Raw genomic sequence first — 27,625 nt, 5'->3', positions numbered from 1 at the left:
GAGGTCCCTTCCAACCTCAACCATTATGCGATTCTGTGGGTGGAAGTATTGGGCCCATACATTCATGTACCTTTGATGCCAGACAGAGAAATGCCTCACACCCAGGGAATTCCAGGTGGAAAAACATATGTCTATATGCTCACGGGTTAGCTGCAGTGGGGCCTGCTCAGGATCTCTCCAGCTTTGCAGCTAGAGGTCTGGCAGCCCCCAGCTCCCTTGCATGTGCCTCCGGAGCAGGAGGAGCTTGCTCGCTGCCGGGACTGGCAGGAGGCAGATCCGGGGCTGCTGTCCCCGCGCTGCAGCGGCCACGGTGGGTGCCGAGTCCCCCCTGCAGGAAGATGAGCGCAGTGCACCCGGGCCCCGCGCAGCCTCCCCCGCGCGGGCTGCGGAGCGCGGGGCTGCGCCGGGCCCTGCGCGCGGCGCCGCTTGCAGCCCGGGGGTGCCCGGTGCTTGGGGCTCGCGTTGCAGGAGGCTCCCCGCTCCAGCACCACTGATCCCAGCGGATGGTACCTGTGGCTCGGTACAGGAAGTCAACTGGTTAGGGATAAGTTTTTACATCCCTCTCTGCAGCCCCCAGCCCCCCAGCTTCGCTGAAGCTCTGATTAAAGACCTCTAAAGGAAACGCCGATGGGGCATCATTTGAGATTTCTTTGTATACACTGTATGTGAGTCAAGGCATATAGATTCCCTTCCCACACATCCCTCTTTGTCATGCAAAGAAGGATGTGCTGCAAACGAAGCACATATCTTTAGCTGGCTGCATTGACGTGCTGGGTATGTGTGTGTGTCTGTGCATGACGTGCAAAGTATGAGGTCTGGGTGAGCTGGCTGTGTTCTGCGTGGCGTTTGCATATTTTATGCTTGGGAAGGCAAAGAACAGCAAGTTTCATGAGCAAATATTTGCATATTTTCCACTTGTTCAAGCAGATAAAGCATTTCAGTTCTCTGTTGCATCCTCAGGAGAGCCAGGAACATCTTTGGAAGGGTGTTTCCCTTTCTTGAATCTCCCCATCTCTTTTATTTACTGGCTTCCCTGCTTCAACAGCAGATTAACTGCTTCCTGCCCGCTTCTCGCACCTCCTTCTTCCACACCGCCATACGTAGCTGAAGCAGAATGTGGCCTGGACTATTTTTTGCCTGAAGTGAGCCGCTGTTTCCCTGCAGATTGCAGATACAGTTGCTCACTGATAATAGCTTCAAATGACATCAAATGTGGGCTGTGTTGGTAACAGCCTGAAAACACACTCTCTCCTCTGCCACTGCAGACTCTCCTGTATCACTTTTCCATGCCCTGCCAATTTCTTTCCAGAAGAGCTGAAGTGAAGGGTTAAACTGAATGGATCTGAAGCTGCCTGGTGCCATTGCTAGGCAGGCATGAATGGACGGGGGTGTACATACATGGTGGGTCTGAGCATGGAGAGAGTTGCTTGCAAGGTCACGTTGTTAGTTCCCTGTTTTAGCGCACGCCTTCAGCAGGGGGGAGGAACATGCTGTGTTGTTGCATACGTGCTTGGGCTGAGAGATAGCAGCATGTCTAGGCACACGTGTGTCTTTGTGGGTGGCCACATATGGTCTGATGCACGAGTAAATAAATTTAAATTAGAAGCATTCACGCACATGAAAATATATAGTCACATATACCCATACAAACACACATGCAGTCACATCAACACTCATGTGTAAGCATGGATATATATCACATGCATATGCCTTTCCATATTTGTTTTTATATACTCTGACATGTACATACAAAATATTTCAGCACCTGGCAGAATGGGCTCTCCATGTCTCTAATGACTATGATAAAACATTTGCACAGAGCTGCTGGAATCACTGCAGCCTTTTCTAGTCTTGCAGCTCTAATCTATACGTGACAAGAATAAAACCTTTTGTGCAACACAAGGCTTGATGGAGCCCTTATCTCTGTGTCTCTGCACCCAGGATAGAAAAATCCATTTCCACATGTGACTAGAACAAATCCCCTGAACACAGATAGAATTTCACTGCACATGGCCCCTGTGGCGCCTGGGTTTCCCAGAGTCAGCTACGCCGTTATTAGGAGGGGGAAAGGCGTCACAAAACAGTATTCAGATTAGTGCTATTATCACAGAAAAAAATGAAGAGCCCCAGGATGGAGACGGAGCTGAGGAGAAAGATGGAGGTCAGGGGTCAGTGAGGTAACATTCTTATTTCCAAATGTCTGTTTCTGTGAAAAACAGGTTTTTAATCAATGGTTATACTTTGCAAATTTGGTAGTATTCACTTTTTTCTCATCGTGTATTTCAGATTTTAAAAAAATCCCTTTTTCTTCTTTTTTTTTTTTTTTTTGTTTATCATGGAAAATTAGGCCTTAGAGTGGGGTGAAGAAGACATCAAAAGGTAGAATACTGTGGTAATTGTGACTCTTTTAAAACTGCTGTTTACACTAGACTCCAATTGTCCAAAATGTGTCCCCAGAATATGTTTTGTTTTCCCCATACTACACCCCTGCAGAGCTGCCTTTCTATTGGGCTCAGACTCTGTGTGCCAAAAAGATGTACAGGGTTTTGTCGGAGTACCTGCTCAGTGTTGGAATTCCAGTGCTTGAGCTTTTCAAAGATGCAGAAAAGTATTTTAGGAAGTCAGCCGATCTGTGGAGTTTCTTGGGTGGTGGCTTGCAGCAGATGGAGCTGCAAAGGCATGCGAAATGAAGCCTCAGCTTGATTCAGTGGTGAAGGAGAGCATCTCTGATAAATGTTGTTGGCAGTAGGAACTCCCTCACCTTCTCTGGGCAGCTGTACAGAACACTTAATGGAGATGGAAACCTTTTCTATATTTGCTTCCCACTCATGTGAGCCTCCTGCTGTAAAGTCCTCATCCCTTATCACAAACATTTTTCTGCACCTGGTTAATAGCCATCAATAACACTACATGGTTCTCCAGCTAATACCATCTTTTCTGTCTCCTCCTTTTTTTTTTTTTTTTTCCTCTCTGTGCCAGTGATGCCCAGCACTCACCTCCTTCTGCTACAGACTACAAGAGGAGCAACACAGATGGCCACTTAAACTATTGTGTTATCTTGTTCACTTTTATAACTATCCATTTTTATTCTTTCTATTTTCTTTCTACTTTTCCTTGCCTCATATAGACGCAGAAGTTCTGGCAATTTATTTTCATTCTACTGGGATTTCTTTATCGGTCTTCCTGCTGTTTAATGCTGCAGGAGCTCCCCATGCAATAAAAGAGGCCTTTTTGGTCCAACAGTCTGTCTGTGCCATTTCTATGAATAGTTTGTCTGCTTTCCCAATGGGGCCCACAGTGGGGGGATTTTGTGTGTGGGTGGATGATAGAGGAGACACAAAAAGTTAGGAAAGCGTAGAAACCGATTACCAGGCACTCAAAGTTTTCTTTTCCCCATGAGGTGAGCTTGCACTTTTGGGTATGTGCCTGCCCACAAGCTCAGGAGAGCAAGTGCACTTTACAAGAAGAGGTGAGCAGTGGTTGAGTGGTAGCATTAGTAGCTCAGCATTGACTCCTGAAGCTAAGCCTTTAGGTATGGATGGCTTGACACCATCTCCTAGGCTCAGAAAAGAAAGCAGAGTTTGGAGAAGCCATAGGAAAGTATGCTGTCTGTCAGGGAAGTGGTGGCTGCTCCTATGATTGACAGCATGGCTGAGCTTCTTCAGCTCTGTCATGTTTTTACAGTCCTTTCCTGTCTTCCCTCTGGTCTGTGTTGTGGTCATGTTTCCTAACTGGTGCTCTGCTGAGCTCCTTTCTTGCATTCAGGTCCTTTGGTGCCCCTGCTGCCTGCCAGGCCCTTGTTCCTTCTCGTATATTCTTGGGGTGATCTCAGCTTTTGCTTCTTTGTGAGATGGTTCTGTGCACTTTGTTCTCAACTTCTCTAGCTCATACTGCTTCCTGGCCTATGGCCTTTGTCCCCTGTCCCAGCACACTAGACCCTCATGCTATCCATTCATACTTTATGACTTCTTTGAAATGACCTGTGAGAAACCTTTCTACCACCCAGCCAGCTCTTGTCATTGACTCCCCACTGGCCGTGTCCTCACCTCCTCCATCTCCTCCTCTCAGGGAGGCCTTTTTCCTTCTGATGGGTCCCTCACTCCTCTTTCCCATTTCTCTATATTACTTATATAAAAAAAAAAAGGAAGCGTCCGGATATCACCAAGAGCTCTGGCATGAGAGTCTTCTTTGTGGCTGTAACTTAGCAACAGCGTTTGTGGAGAAGTTAAAGGTATGGGGAGAGACATTTAGCAGATCCTGCAGAAATGTAGCCAAAGTGGATGGACCGACCTTCATCCCACACGTTTGTGCATCATTGCTCCTGTAGCCTGAACACTCTAGCAGGCCCACCCACCACTTGTATCCACCAGCTGATGCACACAGGCAGACACACACACCAACACACATCCTCTCATACTCTTATACAACCAACTACATGCACAACAACCAACTACATGCACACACACTTTCATACATACTTGCATACCTCCACAGACAAATCTACTTTTAAAGATCCTACAATTAGATAAAAACATCATCATTTGTCTTCATATATGCTCATATAAATTCATATATCCCCTTATGTACATTTCTACACATCCCACAGCCACACTCACACTCTCTCATACACACACTAACTTACATACATGAAGATTAATATCAGTGCTCAGTCCACCTCCTACCACCCCCACAGCACTGACTCCTCAATCTCAGAGCCTTTTCAGCCCTTCTCAAGGTCAAATAAATTCCTGGCACCTCAGGAGAAAACACCCCATGTGCCTGCATTTGGGCACATCTAATGCTTGTGCCCATAGAACATGCAATTGTCCTGTACGAGTTCTTTCTCCCTGCTAAGAAACTGACTTTCAAGGTTTACATAGCTAGTCTTGTGCTCTCATGTGGACAGATACACATATATTAGGGATCACAGACTGGAATCCAGGGATTAAATTTTCACTATACAGCCCTCTTTATATACATGCAGATATATCATTTCTTCTCCATCCTGAGCCAAATATGCAACCATTCCCTTCAAGACAAATCAGTTCATAGTATCAACATGATTCCCTCACACATAGTCCTCACACAATGGAGAAAAACAAACCTCCAAGTACTGATACTTGCCTTGATCTCCTGCACTAGCCAAGGAGCCCTCCAGAGATAAATATGTCTCACAGACATTTAGATGCTAGCGTATATTCTCAGGAGACCCAAATCTATAGCATTCTTTCTCCCCTAAACACAGAGTGGTCCTGCCCTGTTGGTCTTTAAGTCCAAGGCTTTTTGTTTATTTAGAGTGAAACTTAAGGAAATAAAAGGGGAAAGAGCATTTCTTGTAGGAAACCCTGCTGCCGACCCATGCCTCATTGGCTTCTTTTCCACCCTGGTGCAGAGGCACCAAGAAAGCTCCGAGAAGTACAGAGTTCAGGAAATAAATGTTCCATTTGCTCCCCCAGATAAGTCTTATCAGTCTGCCCAGGGGTTATAAAAATAATAGAACCAAAAAGGAATCTTTGAGTGGTCAGAGTAGTCTCCAGGCAGGTCTAGTGCTGATGGGAAAGCTGTCCGCAAATCAGAGCTAGAGAAAGGTCAGCCATTCATGCTTCTGTTTGGTATGTCTTAGCTGCAGAGATTTTTCATTCCTGGTCTTCCTTCAGGGAAATAATAGCACTGGGATATCCATTCTAAATCTTCAGTAGATGTGGTTATATGTTTCATATGCCACTTTGAAGACATCCTTGAGATGCCACAGTCAGATGATAGTTGATTCCCTTCACAGTTGGGCAATCCAATGACGGATCATAGTGCTGCCCTTCCTCTTTTTATATTGTCAATGTCCTTAACTTCTCCAGGTGTCACTCAGACCCAGGAGTCCTTTCCAAAGTTAGATGATACAATATTTTGACCTTTCCACAGGCTGCTGGAGTCCTCCTCATCTTCAAGCAGTCTTGGCCTTTAGTGCCTCCCTTGTAGCAACCTCTAGCATCTGCATCAAGTTGGAGCAACACTGGCTAAAAGGGATCCCATGTCCCAGCCTCTTTCTTTTTATCATAAATAACTGACATGCAACCTGCTGCTCTTCTCGCAGCCCACAGGCTCCTCAGGGAGTGGTTTTTGATCATTACTTCCCCCCGCCCCACTGCTGAGAGGGTGTTCCTGCCTGTCATTTCCATTTTGGGTGATCTTGCTGATCTCCCCCTCTTCCTCCTCATCATCAGTCTTCTCTGGGGGCCTTGCTGGCATGTCTTGGCTCTGTACTCGTCGGGATGGCCTGAGGATTGCTCTCCGGAACCCCTGCTTGAAGCGGTAGGAGAGAAAGCCGTAGATGATGGGGTTAGCACAGCTGTTGGCATACGGCAGCACCACCACAAGAAAGTAAACGCCAAAGAGGGATGGCTCTTCTGGCAGTGGGCAGACCACATTGATGATGTTGAGGACGTAGAAGGGGAGCCAGCAGAGGACGAAGACCGCCACAACAGTCACCACCATGCGGGTCACTCTGCGTTCTGAGAGCTTGTGCTTGGAGGATAGAGCCCTCACTCGCCTGCCGGAAGAACGGACCTTCACAACGATGAGCAGGTAACAGAGACAAATCACCAACAGTGGCCCAAAGAAGCCCAGGGTGGCAGTGTAGACAATGAAACCAGCTCTCCATACCGAGGCAGGCTCTGGCCACTGGATGTGGCATGTACTCATACCTAAGGGGACATCTGAGAAGACCACCACAGGCAGCACCACCACAGATGACAGCACCCATACAGTTGCACTCACAACCTTGGCCACCTTTGCTGTCCGCCATTTGGAAGACTTCCCTGGGTGGACTACAGCCAGGTAGCGGTCAACACTCATCACCGTCAGGCAGAAGATGCTGGTGAACTGGTTGATGGCATCCACGGCCATCACTAGGCGACACATGAAGGACCCAAAGGGCCAGTAGGACAGGGCATTTTGTGCAGCCAAGAAGGGTAGGCCCAACATGAAGAGTTCATCAGCTAGGGCCAAGTTCAAGATGTAGACGTTTGTCACCGACTCACTCACAGAGTGCCGCAGGACCACATAAATGACCAGAGAATTCCCAGCCAGCCCCACCACACAGACAATGAGATAAACCAGGGGGATGAGGACACCGCTGACAACCACACCAGGGCTGGCAGTGGTGGAGCTGTTGGTGCTGGCAAAGCCTGCCCAGCTGCCAGAGGCATTCCTCTCTTCTGACGCTGCAGGGGTGGGCAGGCTGAAAGCAGAAGTGTCCATAGCAGAAACAGAGAAGAGGGAGGGGGCAGTCTCTTTGCAGGATCAGTTAGAAGTCTGGAGGTGAGAGGAGAAGAGAGCTAATTATACTGGGGATATAGCAGTTGAACAAACCACAAATAAAATTACAGTGTTAATGGTTAACGATATGGACAGGCATGGGAAGTCAAGGGAGGTTTGTGGGTGTTTTTAGGCACTGGAACATTTTGGGGTAATATTGGTGCTATCCTGTCATAGGAGGCACAATGGACATGGAGGGATAAACAGGGACATGGCTCAATGAACAATCAGCCGATTCTCTCCCCAAAGGAAAGATTCCCTGGGCAAAGAGCCACAGGCTAGTCATAGGAATGGTAAATTTCTTATTTTCTGCTATTGTCTCTAACATGGAGGAAATAGTCCCTATGCACCTGTTTCTAATTTATGAGGGATGGTTGCATCACAAACAAAAAGAGGGAAGAGTATAGAATGACAAAGTATCAATCCAGCTTTTGGTCTCAAATTCACTAACTATCTTCTTGCTTGCTGAAGCTTTGAACTGACTGGGTTACTGTGTGTTTGCTCCTCCACCAGGAAGAATGAAAATACCCCTTTTCTCATTTCGAGCCAGAAGCTAGATTCTGCACCTGAGCTGGAGAGGAGATAGTTTGTGTTGGGCCAATCTGAGACTAAAGGAAGACCCAGATTGTTTTGGATCACCCAAGAGGAACTAGTTCAAATCTCCCTCATTTTGTCTTTCTTTCTTGAATTCCCTCTCTCCTTCTGCACCCTGCAACACACTGCTAATGGAAGAGGCTCTGCCTGCCTCAGCTGTTCACAACATCAAAACACTATCCCAGCCCTCCTAATCTGAGATGCCAGATTGCCCGTCACATCAAGCTTTGGCATGGAAACAGCACACAGATTACTCAGACAGAGCTTTGAACAAACAAGCCCTCCACTCTCCACCAGCTTTTGGCTGACACTAGCTTGGAAGCTGCAGGGAGCAAGAGGACAGATAGGGAGGAAGCACATGCCATTTGTCTTTTGTCATGGCATTGGGCATGTGACTAACACAGCCCCACACATAGTCAAGCCTGGAGACAAGCTGGTATGCTTTATGCAGGGAGATATATGTGATACTATCAGAATTACCAGAAACCTGGTAAAGCTTGCTGGAGGAGTGAACTGGTAAATTATCTTCATGAGAATGGAGGTGACTTGGATGGAGGAGCAGAGGGACCCTGAGCGTCATCTGTACCCATCCGAGAAGAGCTCTGAAGCTTTTTTGGCCCTGAAATAAGAGTTAGGGATCTCAGAGGAAAGGGCTCCCGATATTAACATTTTTCAAGAAGGCAGAAACATTCCAGAAACTTTTCTCCCAGACAGGATTCTCCACAGCGTTCCAACTTCATTCACATAGCTTTTATTCTTTTATGTTGATGCCATTTCAACTTCTGGAAACCTCAGGGGAATCCTGAGTTTTGAATGCATTGCTAGTATATCAGGTAAGTAAAACTGACAGTCTTCACAAAGGTACCAAATCATATGGTGACAAAACCTAATCTGATAGGCTAATGGAACATCTGGACAACCATGTCTGAACTTCATTCTTCCCTCATTCCTATAGACGAGTGCATGAAATACTTAGTACTTTCCTGCTATACTTAAATGATACTTGAAGGAATGGAATTATTTAGGTTCTCTTATTAAGGTTCTCCATGTTTGCATGTGCCACAGGGTCTCAGTGGAGGCCCATCTCTTGCGGTCCTGCAGCACTGGGCTGTTTCACACATTGTCAGTGTGGACAGGATAGAAAGTGGTTTCATCATCTCCATTTCTAACTTTCAGGATATTCCTCCTTATTCTTTTTTCCAATGCTTTTCTAATGACACGTGTGCCTGTTGGCCATTGTTGGAGGAAAGAGAAGGGGCAATGCTGGCCGTGGACAAAGTGTCCTGGGAAGGTTGTCAGAGAAGAGAGCAGTGTATTCACAAGAAGTTGGTCCTCTAAATTATGGGGTTGTAATGAGGGATCCCTGTGGGCATTTCTCCTGTAGGAATTTCCAAAAAGACTTCTAGATACAGAGCTGTACAGACATTAAATATGATGGGGACACTTCTAATGGAGCTGTAGAGTATATTGGGATGTGTCTGGGGTCCGGACTGCAAAGCTGATTGCTTAGGCTGTGGTTTTGAAATACATCTAACTTCATGGTTCATAAAACACTACCAGAAATGCTAAGGCATGCAACATAAAGCACTGATTCATTACAAACAGCTGTGATGGAGAAACTTGTTCCTTAAGAAGGCATAGGCAGTCTGTGCCCTTCTAACTTTTATCAAGTACCCTCTACAGCTTAGATTCCATATCAGACACAGTCTAGATGGACAGAACACCCACTTGACATCAGAGCCTGATCCAGGTCAGGTCTACCTTCCTGGATGCTTTGGCAGTGCCTACATGTGGTGAGAATTGATGGGAAACTTTGGCCTCAAACTGAAAGTGTATCAGCAGCTGTTTGGAGTCAGCCATGACTAATATGGAGAATACCTGGTGGAAGAGGCTTGGGATCCCCAGACAGGTGCTGCCAGAACATAGTTGGTCCATACAACTAGAAGGCAGGGGGTCGGAGAGGGCAGGCAGTGAGTAGATGCTGCCATTCTTCTTAATGAAAATAAAATCTTATTTCTATATTTTTTTCTGCATAGAATGAGAGGAGATGGGGGGGTGGTACAAGCTGAGGCTATATCTGCTTATAAAACAGGAATAGAAGCTGGGAGGGACCACTGAGTTCAGTAACTTGCAACATTTGCCACCCTCCCCTTCCTTTCAACTTGTTCCACAGTCCCATTATAGCTCAGCTCTTTCCCTGCCCCATTGCAGGGCTGAACTCTGTGCTGGCAAAGTGGGAAGGGGGGGATGGCAGTCTTTCTTCTCTGGGACTACAGAGTCAACTTCTGCATGGACTCATGCCCGCGGGAGCCATCTGGGAAGGGTAGGCAGAGCCGCCTGGTACTTACGTGTCGTTGGGATGTACATTTTCCTCTGCTTCACCAGGAGAATCCAAGTCATATTTTTCCCCTTCCCCTTTGTTAAAAGCAATTGAGAAAAGCAATCCCAGGAGGGAGCCAGTCCCAAAATGTACTATATCAGAGATGCAAGTCTTTCTTCCTGGACCTGCCCATTGCCCCTCTTTTACTGATGTGGGACGTCTCCTCCTCAGCCCTGTGCCCCACTGCTGCGCCCGCTGATGGGCAGCCGACTGTGCTTGCGTCCTTCCAGGGATGTGATGCCCCTGACGCTGGTGGCTTGACAGACCTCAAACTCCCCACGCTCCCCTTGCCATCTGCTGGAGGGGGGGCTTGTCTGCCAGGGTTAGATAGATGGAGTGGAATGTCAGCTACTCCAGAAAGGATCCCGGTAGCCAATCGGTGCCACGCACAGAAACACCAGCAGGAGAATGAGAATGAGAGGATGAATGATAGGGCAAGAGAACAGTGAGAAGGAGGGGGAGCAACTGGGATGCAGAGAAAGAGAGAGAGAGGAGAGAAGCAAGGAAGGAGAGGGGGAGAGTAGAGCTGGGGGTGGCAGACAATGGGAGTGACAGATGGAGAGATAGGGAGTGCGGTAAGAAGAGAAAGGAACCAGGCAGAGTGGAGCTGAGAGAGAAGAGAAAGGAGAGAGATGCAGAGAGCAGCTGTGTGTTGGGAGAGTGGTGTGGCAGGATGGGGTAGATCGACTCAGCTCTCTTAGGTAGGGGGGATGTGGCAATGCAAAGCGTTCTGCTAATGCCCACAGGCACTTCACAGCGGGAGGGACTCCAGCCCCAAGGATCTTGCAGACTGCACTAGTGCCCCTCGGGGCTGCAGGGACACAGCAAAGATACCCAGGAAAGGTGTGAGGGGAGGCAGGTGGTACAATGAGCACACAAATCCTTCTCCCTTGTGCTTTGAACCGCAAGCACTTCCAGATGGACAGGGCTGAAGGCAGATGGGAATATAGGGAGCTGCCTGTCTCGGTTGTCTCCCTTCCCTGTCTCCATGCAGAATCACATGTGTTTTTCACTTTCACTAGGAAAAAATACAGCCACCTCAAACCCTGCCACCAGACCTCATCTCTGCTCCAAGGTATGGACCCAGAGGAAATGGAGCCAGGAGAGAAATCAAGCTTTTTTGTGTGAGTACTTTCCCCAGGCAGGAGATTAGGATTTTCCCATCCCATCTGCTGCACAAGGTATTTCCCTTTCCTCTCCACCCCCTTCCCTGCAGTCAGCAGCAGTAACTCCTTGTGCTGTAGTCACCCAGCTCGTGCCACTTGCCACTGTATTTGAACTCCTAGGACAAATTTTAGCCTTGACAGAACCAGGGAGTATCTCTGCAAACAAAACATAGCTGGGATTACAACTGTGCTTCCAAACCTGCTTGAGCAATTTTATGTTCAGACAGGGCTGCTCAAAAGAACAGTTGAAGTCAGTACAGGGTTACAGGATTACAAAACTGTCAGGATAGCTTTAACCTAGGTTGTAGCCAAGATGATGCCTGAAGACATGCTGGAGGAACAGGGAAAGAATGGTGTGGGCAGCACCCAGTGGCTATCTGTGTCATGGCAGAGGCAAGTATCCATGGCAGCATGCAGAGAACCCGTGGCTTATTTCCTAGAAGAAACAGAGCCATGCAACATGAGAGGTTCGCCAGGCTAATCACCACTTTGAGAACTTGTTGGCAGAAGCACAGAGTTACACCATCTCAACTTCAAGGTCTCCAACTTGCTTGCTCAATAGTGAGAGTTCTGCCCTCCCCGCTACCTCCCCCCCCCCTTTTTTTTTTTGCCTCAAACAGCTTCAGCAAAGGTTCTGCAAGCTGCTTAAACTGTGTTGGAAGGAGAGCTCAGCATGAGCCTTACCACGAGTAGGCAGATATACATATTACGTTTCACATATACAGCAAGTCTCCTCTCTGTCTGCATTGCTGTGTGGGATAGGTGACAGGGCAGAAAAAAACACTGAGAAGATCAAAACCAGGACTTGGTAACTGGAGAGGAAACAAGAACCTTTTAGGAATTCAGTGTTTTGAATGATATTTAGGATGTATATGAGTGGCTAGGTCCCAGGCTCAAGGGTTTTGTTCCCTTGGTCTTTCATAGATATGCGTGTGTACCTGGGAGTGTGTTGCTGTTCCACTGGAGTTGTGCTGACGTTATTTATGTTACCTTTGGATAGGGCTTTGGCACACTGTCTAGCAGCTTATGCGCAATGCAGGTACTTGTGGAACTCACTGCCACAGGATGTTTTCCAGAGTTGTTACAGAGATACCAGGACATAATGTTTCATATCACTGAAACGAACTGCCTTACTCAGATCCAACCATGAACTTGCCGAAATTTCCCTGGCAGCAGAGTCATTCAGGGGTTTCACTGGAATGCTGAAGCTACCTGTGCAACTGCTTGATGCATTTGAAGCAGTACTGCATTGAGGAATTGTAAACCTGCTCAATTCTACAGTTTCTCAGTGCTCTCCTAGGACTGCAGGATTTTGCAGTGCCAATCATTTCACCCTGACCCCTCCTCCCACCCACAAACAGTGGCAGCAGCAGCTACCCTATAACACTTCTTACTCTCAAAGCCCTGCAATGCATCAGTAAAGCAGGTGCTCATAGCTGCCAGATCTATAGTACCTCTGGGACCACTCTCTTCAGCTTAATTTTAGTGCCTTGGAGACAATTTATCTGGACTGGTGACTCATTCCTTTCTCTAATTTTTTTTTTCTGCCCTCCCCCTTCCTTTTCTCGCTCTGCCTGTGCCTGGCAGTGTGCGTGAGTGTGGGTACTGATATGACTACTTATGACGTGAGCTTAGGAGAGTTAATGCAGAACTATTTTGGTAAAAGGGTGTCCCCAGCAAACTGCAGGGCCAGTCCCACAAAGTCAAGTCTCCTCCTAAAGCCTGTAGAGGTGAGAAAGGCTTGCTAGGCTCTGTCAGATCAGGCTTGAGGGTAGAAAACTTTTTCCTTTGAACACACAGAGGCTGAGAAATGAAAGGGTAGAAGCTGAGGCATGATAAACCTGCTGCCTTTGCCTGGCATGCTACTTGCTTCTTGCTGAGCCACAGCAGAGAACTTGGCAACTCTATGCATAAAAGAAGCCACATCTCTTCACCCCATACTGGCTGGGGCTGCCCTGTACGAAGCTCAGCATGGTGCTGATTGGCATGTCGCTTCCAAGGAGGGGTAAACATGGGAAGTGCCTTGGACTCTTCAGCCGTCCTGTTGCTCACTGAGTCATGGCTGTGTCCCCGAGGTGCAATAACACACACATGGCAGGAATGTACAGTCTGTTTATTGGGTTTTGGTTGCTGTATTGTAATCTAGGGCATCTGTGAGGGAGGGGAAGAGTGACCGGGCTGGGGTGAGTGTGCGGAAGTTGTGCAAATGGACAAACTGGTGCTACAGACCTACAACAGTCTTTCAAGCCAGCAGAAGTAAAAAGCGCAGTGGCTGCCACAAGGTACTGAGCTCCGGGATGCTGGAGCCATCTCTCTCCTGTGTGTCGGGCAGAGCCTGGCATCGGGACAGGGCCGGGATCTGTAGCCAAAACAACGACAGGCCTCATGAAAGCAGCTCAGCCTTTTTCCTGCTCTCCCTCCCTCTGTCCTCATGGTGGGGGAAGGATGAAAGGGTCTGGATCCTGGGTAGAAAGCTCCCTCTCTTCTCTCTCTTCGGGCTATGACCAGCTTTGACTCTTGTCCTGAAGTCCCTCTCCTTCCTCTGCTGCCTTGAGTTGAAGAGGAAGAACAGGAGGGGAAAATATGAGAAGGAATCTGGAGGCGGGCAAGGCAGCAGCTGCCTGCTGATGAACTGTGATACAAGAGACCTCTTGAGGTGAGCAGGAACTGGTAAAGAGGAAGGGCTGTCTGGCCTGTCATTTATGGTTCCTATAAATAAGTTTTTTTTTTTCTCTTTCTTTTCTTTTTTTCTTTTTTTTTCCCCTATGGGCAAAGGCTGTTGCTTTGCACATCTCACAGCAGGTCAACCCCAGGGCAGCTTGGATGCTGTTCCCTCTGTGGCAGAAGGTGACAGACAGCCCTTCTCTGTGAGAGCAGAAGTGGAAAATCCTGTACCTCCCCATGCTAGGAGATGGTGTCAAGCCTCTACATGGGAAGGCAGTAAGGAGGGGCAGGCAGACAGCGGGCTGTGTGCTCTATAATACCAAGTCTGGTCTTCTGCCTGCGCAGGACTACTGTCACTCCCTCACTTTCTCAGGCCCCCAGGCACAGCAGGCCATAGGAACAAAATGGTCCTGAACCCTGGTCTGGGTTCAGATGGACTAGAAAAGACTGGTAGTATCATGCTCAGGAATCCCTTTCGCCCTTACCTTCCTAGAGGAGGCTGCAGATTCGTTTCTTCGGCCGGGTGGGCTGTGGACAGAGAACTGCTCGGATGGCCTCGTCAAACACTGTTTTGAGGCCACGCTGCGTCAATGCCGAGCACTCAAGATACTTCACAGAGTCTGTTAGGAGGAAGGCAGATACTGTAATGATGAGGAGGGGAATGGGAGGGAGGGGCAGGGTGGGTATCCAGGATTTTGTTGTGAAGGGTCCTTATTCTGAAGTGAATCATACAAGAGTAATATAACAAAGCAAGGACAAACAGAAAGAGATGCATGTGTCTGTATCACTGGTACTTTTCCGGCTCACATTGCATCACAGTCCCAACCCACCCCCTCACAGCACCAATTTTACAAATGGAGTCCTGAGGCACACACACACCCCTAAACGCCAAATGAGTCTCATCTTGATAGGTCTTGTTCTCAAGCTTTGAGTGTCGTTCAGATCACTTGGCATCAAGGACATCTGGAAACATCTTAAATCATGTGGCCCTTCCCTTTTAGGGCTCTGGACCTCTGTGTTCTCAGAGACCCTGCGCTGGACAGCAAGGCACCCAGCTCTTACATGATTCCAGTAAACACAATTCAGGTGCCAAAATCCAGCAAGCATGACCTCACTCAGGCAGTCTTGACCTCAGAGTAAAAGTTTACTAGCTGTACAAGACCAGGAACTGCTTTTTCTCTGCCCAGAATCATCACATGAGGCTGTCTATGTTATGCTGACTGGCCACCTTCCCCTCCAAACTCCTGGTTGAAGCCTTCTCTCTCTTAGGCTGGATGTTTCTCTGCTGTCTCTGTGTGATGTATCTCACAGAAGAGGTTACCTCGCACAGGCATTTGAGCATGATGGAGGTGATGCCCAGAGATGAATGCTCAGGTGAGACACATGCTAAGGGCTGCATGTATAAACCCATTTACCAGAGGCAGGACAGGAAGCCGCAGTTGCAGCTCTTCCTGAGAGATGTTAGAAAACTTACTCTTCCGCCTGTTTCCGGATGTGGAGGAGAGGCCTCTGCCCACAAAGCAGCTGTGGCTTTCATAGCAAAATACTGGCCCCGATAGAGGCAGAAGAGAAAAAAGGGAGGGGAGTGTGCAAGTGTAGACGTGTGGGCGGGGTTGGGGAGGATGGGAAGGAAAGAGATGTTTGTTGTGCAGAAAGCAGGGGCCTAAAGCACTGAGGTTCTCTCAAGGAATGGATCTCCTTCCTGACCCTTGTGAAGTGTGTTTTGTTCCACAGCCCTTAATATGACTATCAGTCTCCCTTAGAGATCTGTTCATGGTCTTTGGCCACCATGAGATGCCTGCAAGGAGGCCTTACTAGGCTGTGGAGAAGCCACTATCTTCTGCTTCTTTCTTTTCAGCAGATTCAAGATGTTACCTCCAAGCACGTACCAATTTCCTTGGCTAGGGCAAGGCCCTGAGGATATGTAATGGGGGATAGCTTCTTTTCTTTCAGCTTCTCAATGGTGTCCTTATCATCACGAAGATCCAGCTTTGTGCCCACCAGAATGATGGGAGTGCTGGGGCAGTGATGCCGCACTTCAGGGAACCACTAATGAGAGAACCAAAAGGCAAAGATGTAAGAAGAAATCAAATATATGCATTAGGGAAACAAAGAAGCACCCTGAAAGAAAGTCAATAACATGTCTAACATCATTTCCTTCCACACACCCCGTTCATACAGTGTTGAGTACTGTAACCTGTCTGAGACCAGCCCCTGTTACAGGGTCCACAGAGGCAAAATCTTCGACTTGGAGCTCAAAGCATGAATTTAATCCCCTCAGAAGTTGAAATATCAGAATAGTGGAGTGGTGAGAGGAGAAGGGGGAGCCACAGCTGAGCACTCTCTATTAAACAAGAGCATAAGCTGCATTCCATCCTTTATGGCTCCTCCAAAGCCAAGAAGGAACCTGAAAGCTGTAGAAAGGAAACACTATGTTGTTTTCCTCTCTGTCCATCTCTTCATTTCCCTCACTTCCCAGCTAAAGGCAGCGTGCCTGCTTATCATCTCCTATAGATTTGCCTGAAAGTAAGAGCTGTGCTATGACTGGCTTGTCTGAAAGACATCCTCAAAATACAAGTGTGTGGTTTATCTTGAAGTATCTTAGCCAGATGAACACTACCTCTTTAATAGGGCTGGCCATCTCCTTTGGGATGAGAAAATAAATTTGTAAGAGGCTAATATTTTAGTTTCCTCTGATTGACACAAAATTACCTCATTGGGTCTAGACAGCCCAATAGAATCATAGAATCATAGAACCATAGAATGCTTAAGGTTGGAAGGGACCTCTAGAGGTCATCTAGTCCAACCCTCCTGCATACGCAGGGTCACCTAGAGCACGTGGCACAGGGCTGCGTCCAAGCGGGTTTTGAAGATCTCCAGAGAAGGAGACTCCACAACCTCTCTGGGCAACCTGTTCCAGTGCTCTGTCACCCTCACTGTTAAAAAAAAAATTCCTTAAGTTCATGTGGAACTTTTGGTGCTTCAGTTTGTGGCCATTACCTCTAGTTCTGTCGGTGGCCACCAGTGAAAAGAGGCCAGCACCATCCTCCTCACTGCCTCCCTTGAGGTACTTATATACACTGATCAGATCCCCTCTCAGCCTTCTCTTCTCCAGGCTGAACAGGCCCAGCTCCCTCAGCCTCTCCTCATAGGGCAGATGTTCCAGGCCCCTGATCATCCTTGTGGCCCTGCGCTGGACTCTCTCCAGCAGCTCCACATCACTCTTGTACAATAGCAGTATCCACGCTCAGTCACTCTCTTTGAAAGACCAACATCAATCTCCCACATACCCTCCATAGCCCCTCATTGACCAGGATGCTTGATCTCACCTTAGCACGGACATTTTCATAAGATGCTGGACTGACAAGAGAGAAGCAGATCAGGAACACATCCTGTAGAACACAGACACAATGTGGAGTTAGGGTGAGACCCTGGGATTACATGACAGAAGGTCATGCAAGGAAAGGGGAGACCAGAACAGGGGAGTTGGTGGGGGGCAGTATCCTCCCTCAGCAGCAAGGACAGCCATTCTGGGGAAAGCTGTCCCTCACAAACAACACAATCCTGACTGCTGATAACTGCCTCTAGAAGAAAGAAGGATATTTGTTGTCCTGACTCATGGTAACCATAGCCACCCCTATCAGAAGAGCCAAACTGTTAACTGTGAGGATGGGGTTTTTGTGGTAGGCACACTCATCCTCATGGGAAATGGTCTGACAGTGCCCTGTTCATTTCTCACAGAGCACCAAAGAGATATCAGGACAAAATAATTTTGCCTGCTCTTGATACAAGACTAAGCTCAACCCAAAAAGTACACATGCAAGATAGAAATAAGGCATATTTAAGTGCACATAGGCACTTCTGTGCACTCCATGAAAACAAAATAAAACAAAACAAAATCAGATATTCATGATAATATGTTTTTCATACATCTTTCACTATCTAAAACAAGACTGTCAGGCCCAATTTTCCCATTTCCATACTTCTGCTACTACTTCGGTGACTACCAAAGATGCGAACTTCCTCCACCTATCCTTGGCACTTGTCTGGGTAGACATAAGCACGTGATGGAGGAATATGCTTGTCCACCCTGACTGCAGAAGGATCCGGGACAAGTAACTTTTATCAGGTGGCCAATTTCAACGTGACTAAAAGTAGCTGAAAAAGATACTGCCCTCAATTCCTAGACCTTTTGTTTGAAATCGCAAACTTCAGACAAATGTTAGAGGCAGCAGGGCCTTTTTGAGATTGACAAGAGACTACTTGGAGCAACATACTCAAGAAAAATTGACCCTGAAGCCCAGAAACCACTTTGTCAACATGGTGAACTCTGAGGAGGAGCATCCACTTGTTCTGTTAGAGGGCTGGGCTTAATTGAGGCATCAGCAAATCAAATACGTTATCTACACAGTATATCTCTTTTAAACGGCAAAAGCCAAAACAGTTCAGAATCCCAAACAGGGTTCACAGAACCACCTGTGTCAGATTCTGTATCCCATAGGCTACCTTATAAGAACAGTTTTTTGTTTGTTTGTGATAACACAGATTCCATGAGCCAATTTAAATCATTGTGAGCTGGGCACATAAATATCTTTGAGGATCTCAATTTTCTTGTGAGGTGATACCAATAATGAAATTTACATGAAGGCTCCAAAACACTCCTTTTATTTATAGAGCTTTTAGGTACTTGTATATCCACAGAAGTATCCTCATGAGAGGGCAGAGAGAGAAGAGAATAGTCCTGCCACCACTGTATGGTAATTGTTGGTTCTGCAGCAGGAAAAGGAGGCATATCTGAGGGGACCCCAGGAAAGAGAGGCATAGAGTGTGACCCACCGTCTGTGGGTAAGAGAGGGGCCTCAACCGGTCATAATCTTCTTGTCCAGCAGTATCCCATAGCCCCAGATTTACAGGCTTGCTGTCAACCATCACGTTGGCGGAATAGTTATCAAACCTGAAATGAAGAGACATAGGCTGTGGCTCAAAAGGGGGAAAAAGAAGCCTGCAAGAATTTGGCACTATAGGGTGAGCTGAGCAATCCCATTAGGTGGACACCAGAGCAAAGGGTAGCAATTTGACTTCTCAGCTCACCTGGCAGATGCTAGTTGCCTGTAAACCTTTACATTAGGGACTTTTCATTCAGCATCACCTACTTTGTATCACCCAGTTGTTCTGGGCAGGTGCCTGGTTGTAGCTCTACCTTCTCCATCTTGCATGTAGATTCTAAAATTCTTCATTTTTTTTTCTACTTCCCTTCCAATACGCTTCCCATGACTGTTCCAGCTCTAATCAAACCTTTGCTCTTTCTCTTGTGCTCTAGAAACTTCCTTCTTTAAAAGTTACACACTATGTCTCTGTAGCTCCCCCAGAGCCCTGCACTTCACCTCCTGGAATTGAGTCCAATATGCTAAGGTTGCCCTTAATCCCTCTTACTCTTTGAAAATACAGCCTGAAACATTGAGAATGGCAGTCCAAACTGCATTTCTTCAAGAAAAGACATCTTGAAAAACAGCTATTCAATCAACTGAGTTGTTGTTCCTTCACAGGGCTCCTAGAAAGTTCTCTTTCTTGCCCATTTGGTATAATTTTTTAACAGCTTTCAGACTAAGGAAACCACTCATAGGGAACCAATGCAAAGACCTTGTAAATGTATTCATATGCTGCCCTCTTTGTCAGAGAAGCCATGCTGCACAAGAGAACAAAAGGCCCTCCCTTTCCACCAGACACAAGTCTCAGTCATGAAGAGAAATGGTGTGCAGCACACAAAAGGCATGTCCACATGGCTACATGCCAGGAAGGAATGATACCCTGGCACAAGCAAGCTTGTGAATGGAGATGGATTCCTGCTGCTTCAAATTTGCTGCAAATGGTCTGGAAAAAAAGTGATGCTCTGAGGTTTTTTGAACCTCTGCTTTCCAAAAGGCCTGAACCTGGGCTGACAGTCTGATACCCTGTGTTTAGCAGCTTTTCCTACCTTAGGAGAATGGCTGGTTCTGCAATGAGTATGCATATCCCATACTTCAGTGGAGCATGAATATGTGTGGTATGTCTCCCCCCACACTGTGGAGAGACAATTCCTCTGACTCAGTCTAAGGCAATCCTAAATTTGTTCCTTATTCCGGCAGGCTGCAGATCTGCCTCAGCCTCACACATGGAGCTGCTGGATTACAAATAGTTTCTACTCCAGTTCTTAGCTGAATCTTGCTTCCAGGACTCCAGGCAGCTTTGGTGGCCGTACTCTTATCACCAGGATTTTCTGTGCCTGCTCCAATGACAACAAATGCCTTGGGGCATAGAGGGAAGTGGGGACCCTTGGCCCCTAAGTCTAGTCACCTAATCTTTGCTTAGGTTTGGCATTGTCCTTATAGCCTGGTTCCTAGTTGTTTTGTCTAGCAGGATCTCATCTACTACCTGCAAACACAGCAGGCAGCAAGACCCTTAGTATACCCCAAATGTCCCATTTATACCAGGGCTTAATAGGGCCAGTGAACAGTGAATGATAGATCAGAAATATAGAGATACCTGTGCTAGCTTGGCAGTCCTTCCTCTGCTGGCATGGAAACTGACCCTACTGATGCTACCTTCAGTGCAGAACAGGAGTTGATGCACCCGCTTTGCTTGCCTCCCACCCACCCCAGGCCCTGGATATATATCACTCACACGGTGGGGATGTATTCTCCCGGGAAGGCATTGGTGGTATAGCTGATAAGGAGACAAGTTTTCCCCACAGCTCTGAAAGGTAAAAATAGATAAATAAATAAATAAATAAATAAAGGCAAGAGTCATTCTAGTGTAAGCAGTCTTGCTAGCATGAAATGGGTTTGGGGGAAAACTTTCATACCTCAAGCTAGCAATAGGAGGAGACCAGTGGAAGCAGAGAAAAGTGTGCATAACCACAAAGTAGAATAGCATTAGGAGCAAAGACATGAAGTCTGACAGAACTGTTGTCTTTCAGCATGAAGGCTTGTTTTGACAGTCTGGTACAGAGATCACTCCACTAAAATGCATCCACTCTGAGGTGAAGGTGAGAGTTCATTTTCCAGTATGTGCACAGTGCTGTATGCTCACAGCCAGGATAGATGTTTTCATTTTGTACAAGAGTGTCAGAACAAAGCATCCCAAGCAGTTATAGCTTCTGAACACAGACAGTCATGCCTACTCCTGCAGATACTGTGGCTGAGATCACCTCTTGCTGACTTGCCATGACACTTGCCAGTCTGGGCTGTTTACATGACCTGCGAGCTGCTGCAAGCTGCAATGTCACCCACAGAGAGATGTGTAGGCAGCCAGCAAGCTGCCTCTGCTCATGGCCAACTAAAGATGCTTTTGGAGTTTCTGAGGAAGTAACTGATGCTTCTTCTTGTCTCAGCCTCCTCCACCCCCATGTTACAGTAGGATGGAGTGCAAAGAGTCAGGATAACAACACAGCCCAGACTGGATGAGGGCACTGGTGTGAGGGAGCTGGGAAGGGAAGAGGCAGCTGTGTCCTGGGCACAGGAAAACCTATAGTGAAGAGAAATGGAAGAGAAACTAGGAGAAGGTAAAGCATCCAGGACAAGTGTGGAAAAGATAATCCTTTTGCAATATGCTCAGCAGTCATTTCTCAGGTCTGTGTGGACTGGGAAAGTCTGTACTTTTGTTTCCCTGTGTGTAAAGTGGAGGTGTCAAGAGCAAACTGCCTCCTCAGCCTTTGACCAAAGTTGCAGAGCCCAAGGAGAGGCCTTTCCTCCAGCCAGAAGCTCCCACTGTTGGGAGCACTTTCACTTGCCATGGAGACCTGCTCTGAAAATCCCAGTGATACCTGCAAAGTCTGCTGTGCAAGAGCTGCAGTCCCGTCTTTTGGCAGGCCCCTGGCATGCTCCAAAGGCATCTTTGCCCTGGTCATAAGCACCTGCCTCAGCTGCTGCACTTCTGAGCAGCTCAGGAGGAAATAGCACCTTCAGTGTGCTCTGATGCTAGTTTCTTCCTCCTGTCACCTCTTTCTCTGATACCGATGCCTCTCGGTCAACTCTTTTTCGCCAGCACTCCTGCTTCCCTCTCATCATGGAGGCATTGAGGGAAAGATATGGGAGCTGTGTGCTTCCTGAAGCTCAAGCGGCAGGGGGAGGTGGACAGATCAGGAGATTTATGGCAGAGAGAGGGCATTATTCATGGAAAGAGATATGATTCTGAATTAGTGCAGCTGAACTGAGAGGAGCACAAAGGGTCAATGAAGGAGTGAGGGTTATAGAAAAATTTTTGAGGAATGAGTGCTTTGGACAGCTGCAGGTTCTTGGGACTGAGCTCAGGGAGTGTTATAATGCAAGTGAAGTGTGATGGAGAAGAGTACGGGATCAGAATTTCTGTAGGGGAGCGTGAGGGGCTTAGTGAAGCAATGGCAAAGGTCCTCTGGTAGGAAGGAAGATCTGGTAGGGCCGGTAGACAGACTAGGAGATAAAGGGGGGATGAACCAAGAGCAAGTTATGGAACTTGAAGCTTTGGTGCAATGTGTGAGGGAGGACTGTGGAGTTAGCAGGTTACTGGGAGAAAGTCCCATGGATCTAGTCATCTGCTGTAGTTTCCAACCTGCAAGGGACTTTTCTAAGAGGTAACAATGTTCAGTTGAGGTTCACTGCCCTTCCTTGTCCCACCTCCTCCCTTCCCCCAACCACTTGCCGCAGCCCTTGAGAATATGTCTAAGATATATTGCTATATTTGTAGGCTTCTTCCTCCCCAGGCCAGTTTTGAAGGAGGAAGTGACTGTGGGGAGCAGGGCCACTGCAAATGTCTCCTCATCTGCTACCTGGTAGCTGCCCCGGATAACAGTTCCTAGCTGGAAAATTAATTAACATGCTCTATGCCAAATACCCCACACAACTTGTGGACTCTCCTCTGCCCCACCTATCCACTCATCTCACAGGGCAGGGAAAGCAGAGGTCCAATCCCCTTGCAGTACTGCCTCACTTACTGACAGCGTAGACTGTCCCATTTCCAGCAAAAATGGGACACGGGCAGTGACAACGCAGTGCTGCACAGGCAAGGTTGTGCTATCTCCCATGACCAGTGGTATATACCTGTACTCATCTCAGGGGAAACAGCCCCTCCTCCTTGCGCCCACAGAAACCCCTTGCCAGACAGTCACCCCCATACCCTAACACAGGGTTAACGTGTTGAGGAGGCCTGAACACAGATACTGGAGGATATCTCATCAGGGCCATAGTGCCATGTCCTACTTCAGTCAGCCCCAGTGAGCAGATGGCTTTCATGGGGCCATGCACCTGCAAGAGAGCTCATGCACCTCCTAAGTTTTAAACTCGATTCCTGCCTCAAGGCCGAATTTGGCAGCAATAATACTACCTCCTGTGTGTTGACCAGATCTGCCAGGCTTCTAAACGATTATTCTACTTTCTATGCCCCTTTTAAAGATGCCCTTCAAAATGCCTCTATTCCGCCCTCTCCCAGCCTTTTCAGAGGCAGTAGGTTCCTTGCCCTGATACAGGAAGAGGGAGCAAGAAAGGGAACACAGTTTGCGAGAAGTCAGAAGCAAAGCTGTTGCAGTTTCACCAAGCAACGACCTTCTTTCTTCACTCGTCATCATCCCTCCCTACCCACATTCACAGAAAAAGAGTGGGATACATACCCATCTCCTACCACAACACATTTGATGGCTTGCATGTCTCTGGACCTGTGGCTGTTGATAGCACCTGGAGCAAAGGAAAGTCAGGCCAAGGCAAAGAGCAGCGATACACAGGCAAATATGAATATCAAATCTTGAGCTGAAGTGAGCGGCAGGTTGCAGGGAGGGAGGAAGTGGAAGAAGGAACTTTACTCAGTCACCCTCTGGTCCCTCCTCCTATCGCACTGCAGCTCCGCAGCCAAGGCCGTTAGCTGGAGGCGGAGTGTGCATGGTTTGTGGTTTGGAAGATTATTGCTGTAATTTTTTCTCTCTGCGTGTCTCAATACTTGCTGCCCCCCAACCATCCCAATGAACAGCTGGGGGCACCAAACTGCTTTTACATGATTGGAGAGGAGTGAGAAACTGGAGGGGTGGATATGCCCTACCAGCCTTTGTCATCCAAACTTTGAAGCAGGTGAAAACAGGCAAGCAAATCTGAGGTGGGAGCAAGAGGTGAAATGTGGTGTAACAAAGATTTTTTCAGGCCTTCCTGGTGCTCCTAAGGGCCAGTGATGATTGCCACAAGGAGTAATGTTTTCTTTGAAGGCTGAACAAAGGACTTAAGCAAACTCTGGAAAGCAGCAGCCACTTCAAGGCTGCTCCATCCCTCCTCTCCCTTGGTGCTAAAGTTCTATTTTACTTCTCCGTTTGCACAGGTAGCTAGTGGAAAGAAGTAATATAGAAGAAGAGACAAGTAGCAGAATGATCATAGGAGGCTCTGCTCCTTCCTTCCCTTCCTTAGCCCTCCTGAAATTAAGGGTATGTGCTATTTCTTTTTCCTCCTACCTTGCAATGCTAATCCTGGAAAAAGGTATATATGTGCATTTCTGTTTTGCTCCCCGCTGTTGTGCTCCCACCTGAACTGGTGGGTGGACAGGTGGGGATGCACATCAGTGGAGAACAGACATTGAGACATAGGGTTAATTAGAATTCCAGGCTTTGTTAGGTGGCCAGTGAGACCAAGAACAGTGAGTTTTTATCTGGAGTGTTCTCAAAGGCAAGGAGCTTTGAGGGAATGTGCTTTTTCTTCCAAAGGTTGGTGACCTTTATGCTTCAGCAGCCATGTGAAGCTGCTGTAGACTGACCTGCTCAGAAGAAGAGCTCTCCCATCCATCACTCAGTGTTGGCCATAACCCAGAAATATTTGACACTGGATCCTTTCCAAGTCTTATGGCTCTTTCAGAAGTGCAAAACAACCAACTGTACTAGGTGTTCCCTCTGTGGGTGGTAACAAAGAAGGGAGAAAGAAACCCACTGACTACTCTGCAAACATGAGGAAAGGGCTGTGGAAATGCAAGGAATAGAGGTCAGATAAGAACAGAGGGTAGAGAGGTTGTTATAAGGAGAGTAGCAGTAGGAGCTGTAAAGGACGGGAAGGTGCAGAATTATAGTATGACAGGAGATTGGGTCTAGCCAGAAAGAAGGTAGGTGTATTTGATTTCAGAGAATGTTACTGGTGGATGGGAAAGCATTTCTATTCTGCATCAGACTAAGAATGCTCAAATCAAGCACCACTGGTAGAGCTGGCAGTGTGCTATACCTAACCCAGCAAGGGCCAAAATGTGTCTGCAGGCCATGGGAAGAGGATTATAACTGTACTGCAAAGCCAGAAAGCTGTAAAGTGCTTGGCAGTTTGTTAGCACAAGAGCACTGTTAGCTGCAGTTCTGGGTTCTGAAAGCAATCCACCTGCCCAAAATGTCTGGAGAGTTCTGGCTCTCCAAACATCTCCACATCTCAGCTAGAAAACTTTGGGATATATGATGGAAATGTATTCCCTAGGAAACTGTAGACATTCAGTGCTCTCAGTTGCAGGATTCTGAAGGCCCTTGGAGCTGAGGCTGGTGGAGTCCTAGGGACTGGGAGAGCGCTGACTCCCTGGGACATGATCAAGCAGACGGGGACAGGCAAGCAGGAAACTAATCCTTTTCTGCACGTTTTGAAACTGTATTAGGAATCATTTTTTTATGGAAGAATGTTTCCATTTCCATTAGATCTTTTCTCTGAAAATTTCCAATAGGCCCTAGGTAGAAAAGTTACAGGGAGAAACAGAGATAGCAGAAAAGAGAGCAGACACCTGGAGTGGGAAGACAGAAAAGTGCTAGAGAGGGCTGGATAATGCAGTGAGTGGATCTGGGACAGAGCACAAGTCATGAAAAAAGGAGACAAGCAATGAGATTTAAGCTAAGAAGAGACTGGACAGAAAACTGCCAGTGGCATGATAAGACCTGGTTTCAGGAAAGAACAAGGACCACTGACCTACTGACTGCAAGTGTATGTTTCTGCCCTTGCGGTCTGGCATGTGGGTCTCTGGGATCAGCAGTGTAGGAACAAGTGGGGAAGCTAAATGAGGATGATAATCAAATGATCATGGAGGAGTGACTGCTGTTGAGGTGTGCCCAGGTAAGGCCCATTTCTAAGAATCAGCAGTCCTGTATGACAACAATGAGCTGTGAAATTCCTGGATAAATTACCTTTGGAAGATAAAATCCTCCTACTGCTACTGACAGTCAGTTCTCTTACAAGTCAGAGGTCTGTGCTGTGAATTTATAAACTTCTCTCATCTGCCAGTGTCCCTGAAGAGACACAGAAGCCCCTTGTGCAAGAGTTTTCCTTCCATTGTATTTAAATTACTAAACAATGGAAAATTATATTCAAATAGCACAGGCTGCTAAAGGAAGGAAACTGCAGGCTGGTAATCTGTAAAAAGTGTATACAGATCTGTTGCTGCTTTGATCTGCTCTCTTATCACTAAGAGGTGCTCTTGACATAGGTTCCCTCCTGCATATGCAGTAGAGTTGAGATCTGGGATTTCTTGTTCCCTTTCCTGAATTTAAAGAAGATGCTAATATTTGAAAGAGTTGCTTAGTGAAACAGTTCTGCTCTGAGAAATTTCCCAGGCCACTGGCAATGTCATCTCTGAGGCACTGTGACCCATGAGTCACTGATCTGCAGAGCACCCGTGTGGAAAGGAAGGCAAGGGAGGAGGTGCATGCCAGATGCAGCATGCAGCTCCAAAGCACAGAAGAATCTGAGTCATCGCAATGATCCCCATTTTTCTCGGGTGTTCTGCTCACTCATGGAAGAGAGGAAAAAGCTGGGGGTGGGTCTGTGAGTTCGCAGCCCAAAATAAGAGAGCAGGAGCAGAGCAATAGGCATGTGCTGCTTCAGCACAGAAGAAGGGTCAGGGGAATTCTTTTTATTATTATTATTTTTGAGGTGGGGAGAACATGAGGTTAATTTCTTTGCACAGGGCATGGCCACAGAGGTAGTTCCATTACTACATCAGTCCCTGGGCCTGACAGAAGCTACTTTAACCTATTATTCAAACAATTCTGTGTGACCCTGAGACCTTTGCTATATGTGTTAGCCCTCCACTAGGGTGGAGTATTGCAGTTCAGCCACGCTGGCTGTAAACTGCCCCCTTCTGCTTTTGAGACTTCTCACTTCCCTATTCGTTCAGCTTTCTACCATCTGCCTCCTGCTTTTAGTTCTTGCTTTGCTTCTTCTCTTCTCCAAAATTCCCACACCTTCCTTTTGCTGCCACCCTTTCCTCTCGCTGCAGTGTTTTTTCGCTGAGAGCCACGCTGACTAGAAAAGCCTGGCCTTGAATTCGGGACTGAAATCATAACTAAAATGGATGTGATGCAGTCCAGGGCATGATGTCCTACAGTCTCTGTTAGACAAGCTGTGGAGTTGCTTCATTCAGAGTCTTATTTCTAATATTGGCTGTACTAGGTACTCCTCTGACCTAAATTTTCACTCTCAGTCAAAGCCCAGAAAATTGAAGTTTTCAAGCTTCCTGTATCTCCTCAGCCCCCTTGAAATATAGTAACAACAAACTACCTGCATTTTCC

General features: G+C 47.3%; 2 protein-coding genes across 3 annotated transcripts; both read right to left on the bottom strand.

Annotated features, from left to right (window-relative positions):
* Positions 1-5,909: 5,909 nt before the first annotated feature.
* Positions 5,910-10,712, bottom strand: SSTR3 (somatostatin receptor 3). The gene is made up of 2 exons (XM_088531847.1): positions 10,254-10,712; positions 5,910-7,308 (listed from the first exon to the last, which is right to left on the bottom strand). The coding sequence occupies exon 2, from the start codon at positions 7,252-7,254 to the stop codon at positions 6,049-6,051; it is 1,206 nt and encodes a 401-aa protein (XP_088387973.1). The 5' UTR covers positions 7,255-7,308; positions 10,254-10,712; the 3' UTR covers positions 5,910-6,048.
* A 2,833-nt stretch (positions 10,713-13,545) lies between these two features.
* On the bottom strand, positions 13,546-23,931 carry RAC2 (Rac family small GTPase 2). 2 transcript variants are annotated; one of them, XM_010224133.2, is made up of 7 exons: positions 23,735-23,931; positions 20,776-20,847; positions 18,952-19,069; positions 17,445-17,507; positions 16,005-16,164; positions 14,601-14,735; positions 13,546-13,810 (listed from the first exon to the last, which is right to left on the bottom strand). In XM_010224133.2, exons 1-6 carry the CDS (start codon positions 23,767-23,769, stop codon positions 14,605-14,607), a joined length of 579 nt encoding a protein of 192 aa, XP_010222435.1. In that variant the 5' UTR covers positions 23,770-23,931; the 3' UTR covers positions 13,546-13,810; positions 14,601-14,604. The 2 variants fall into 2 exon arrangements, with proteins under 2 accessions (XP_010222435.1, XP_088388029.1); XM_088531903.1 differs by lacking the exon at positions 13,546-13,810 and adding an exon at positions 13,819-14,000.
* Between the last annotated feature and the right edge of the window lie 3,694 nt (positions 23,932-27,625).

This window comes from Tinamus guttatus, unplaced genomic scaffold (genome assembly GCF_059628265.1).
Source record: "Tinamus guttatus ecotype Peru unplaced genomic scaffold, ASM5962826v1 Tinamus_guttatus_pri_ptg000439l, whole genome shotgun sequence".
Classification (NCBI taxonomy): Eukaryota; Metazoa; Chordata; class Aves; order Tinamiformes; family Tinamidae; genus Tinamus; species Tinamus guttatus.
The sequence above is the reverse complement of the archived record's forward strand: the minus strand, read 5'-3'. Positions and strand labels throughout refer to the sequence as shown.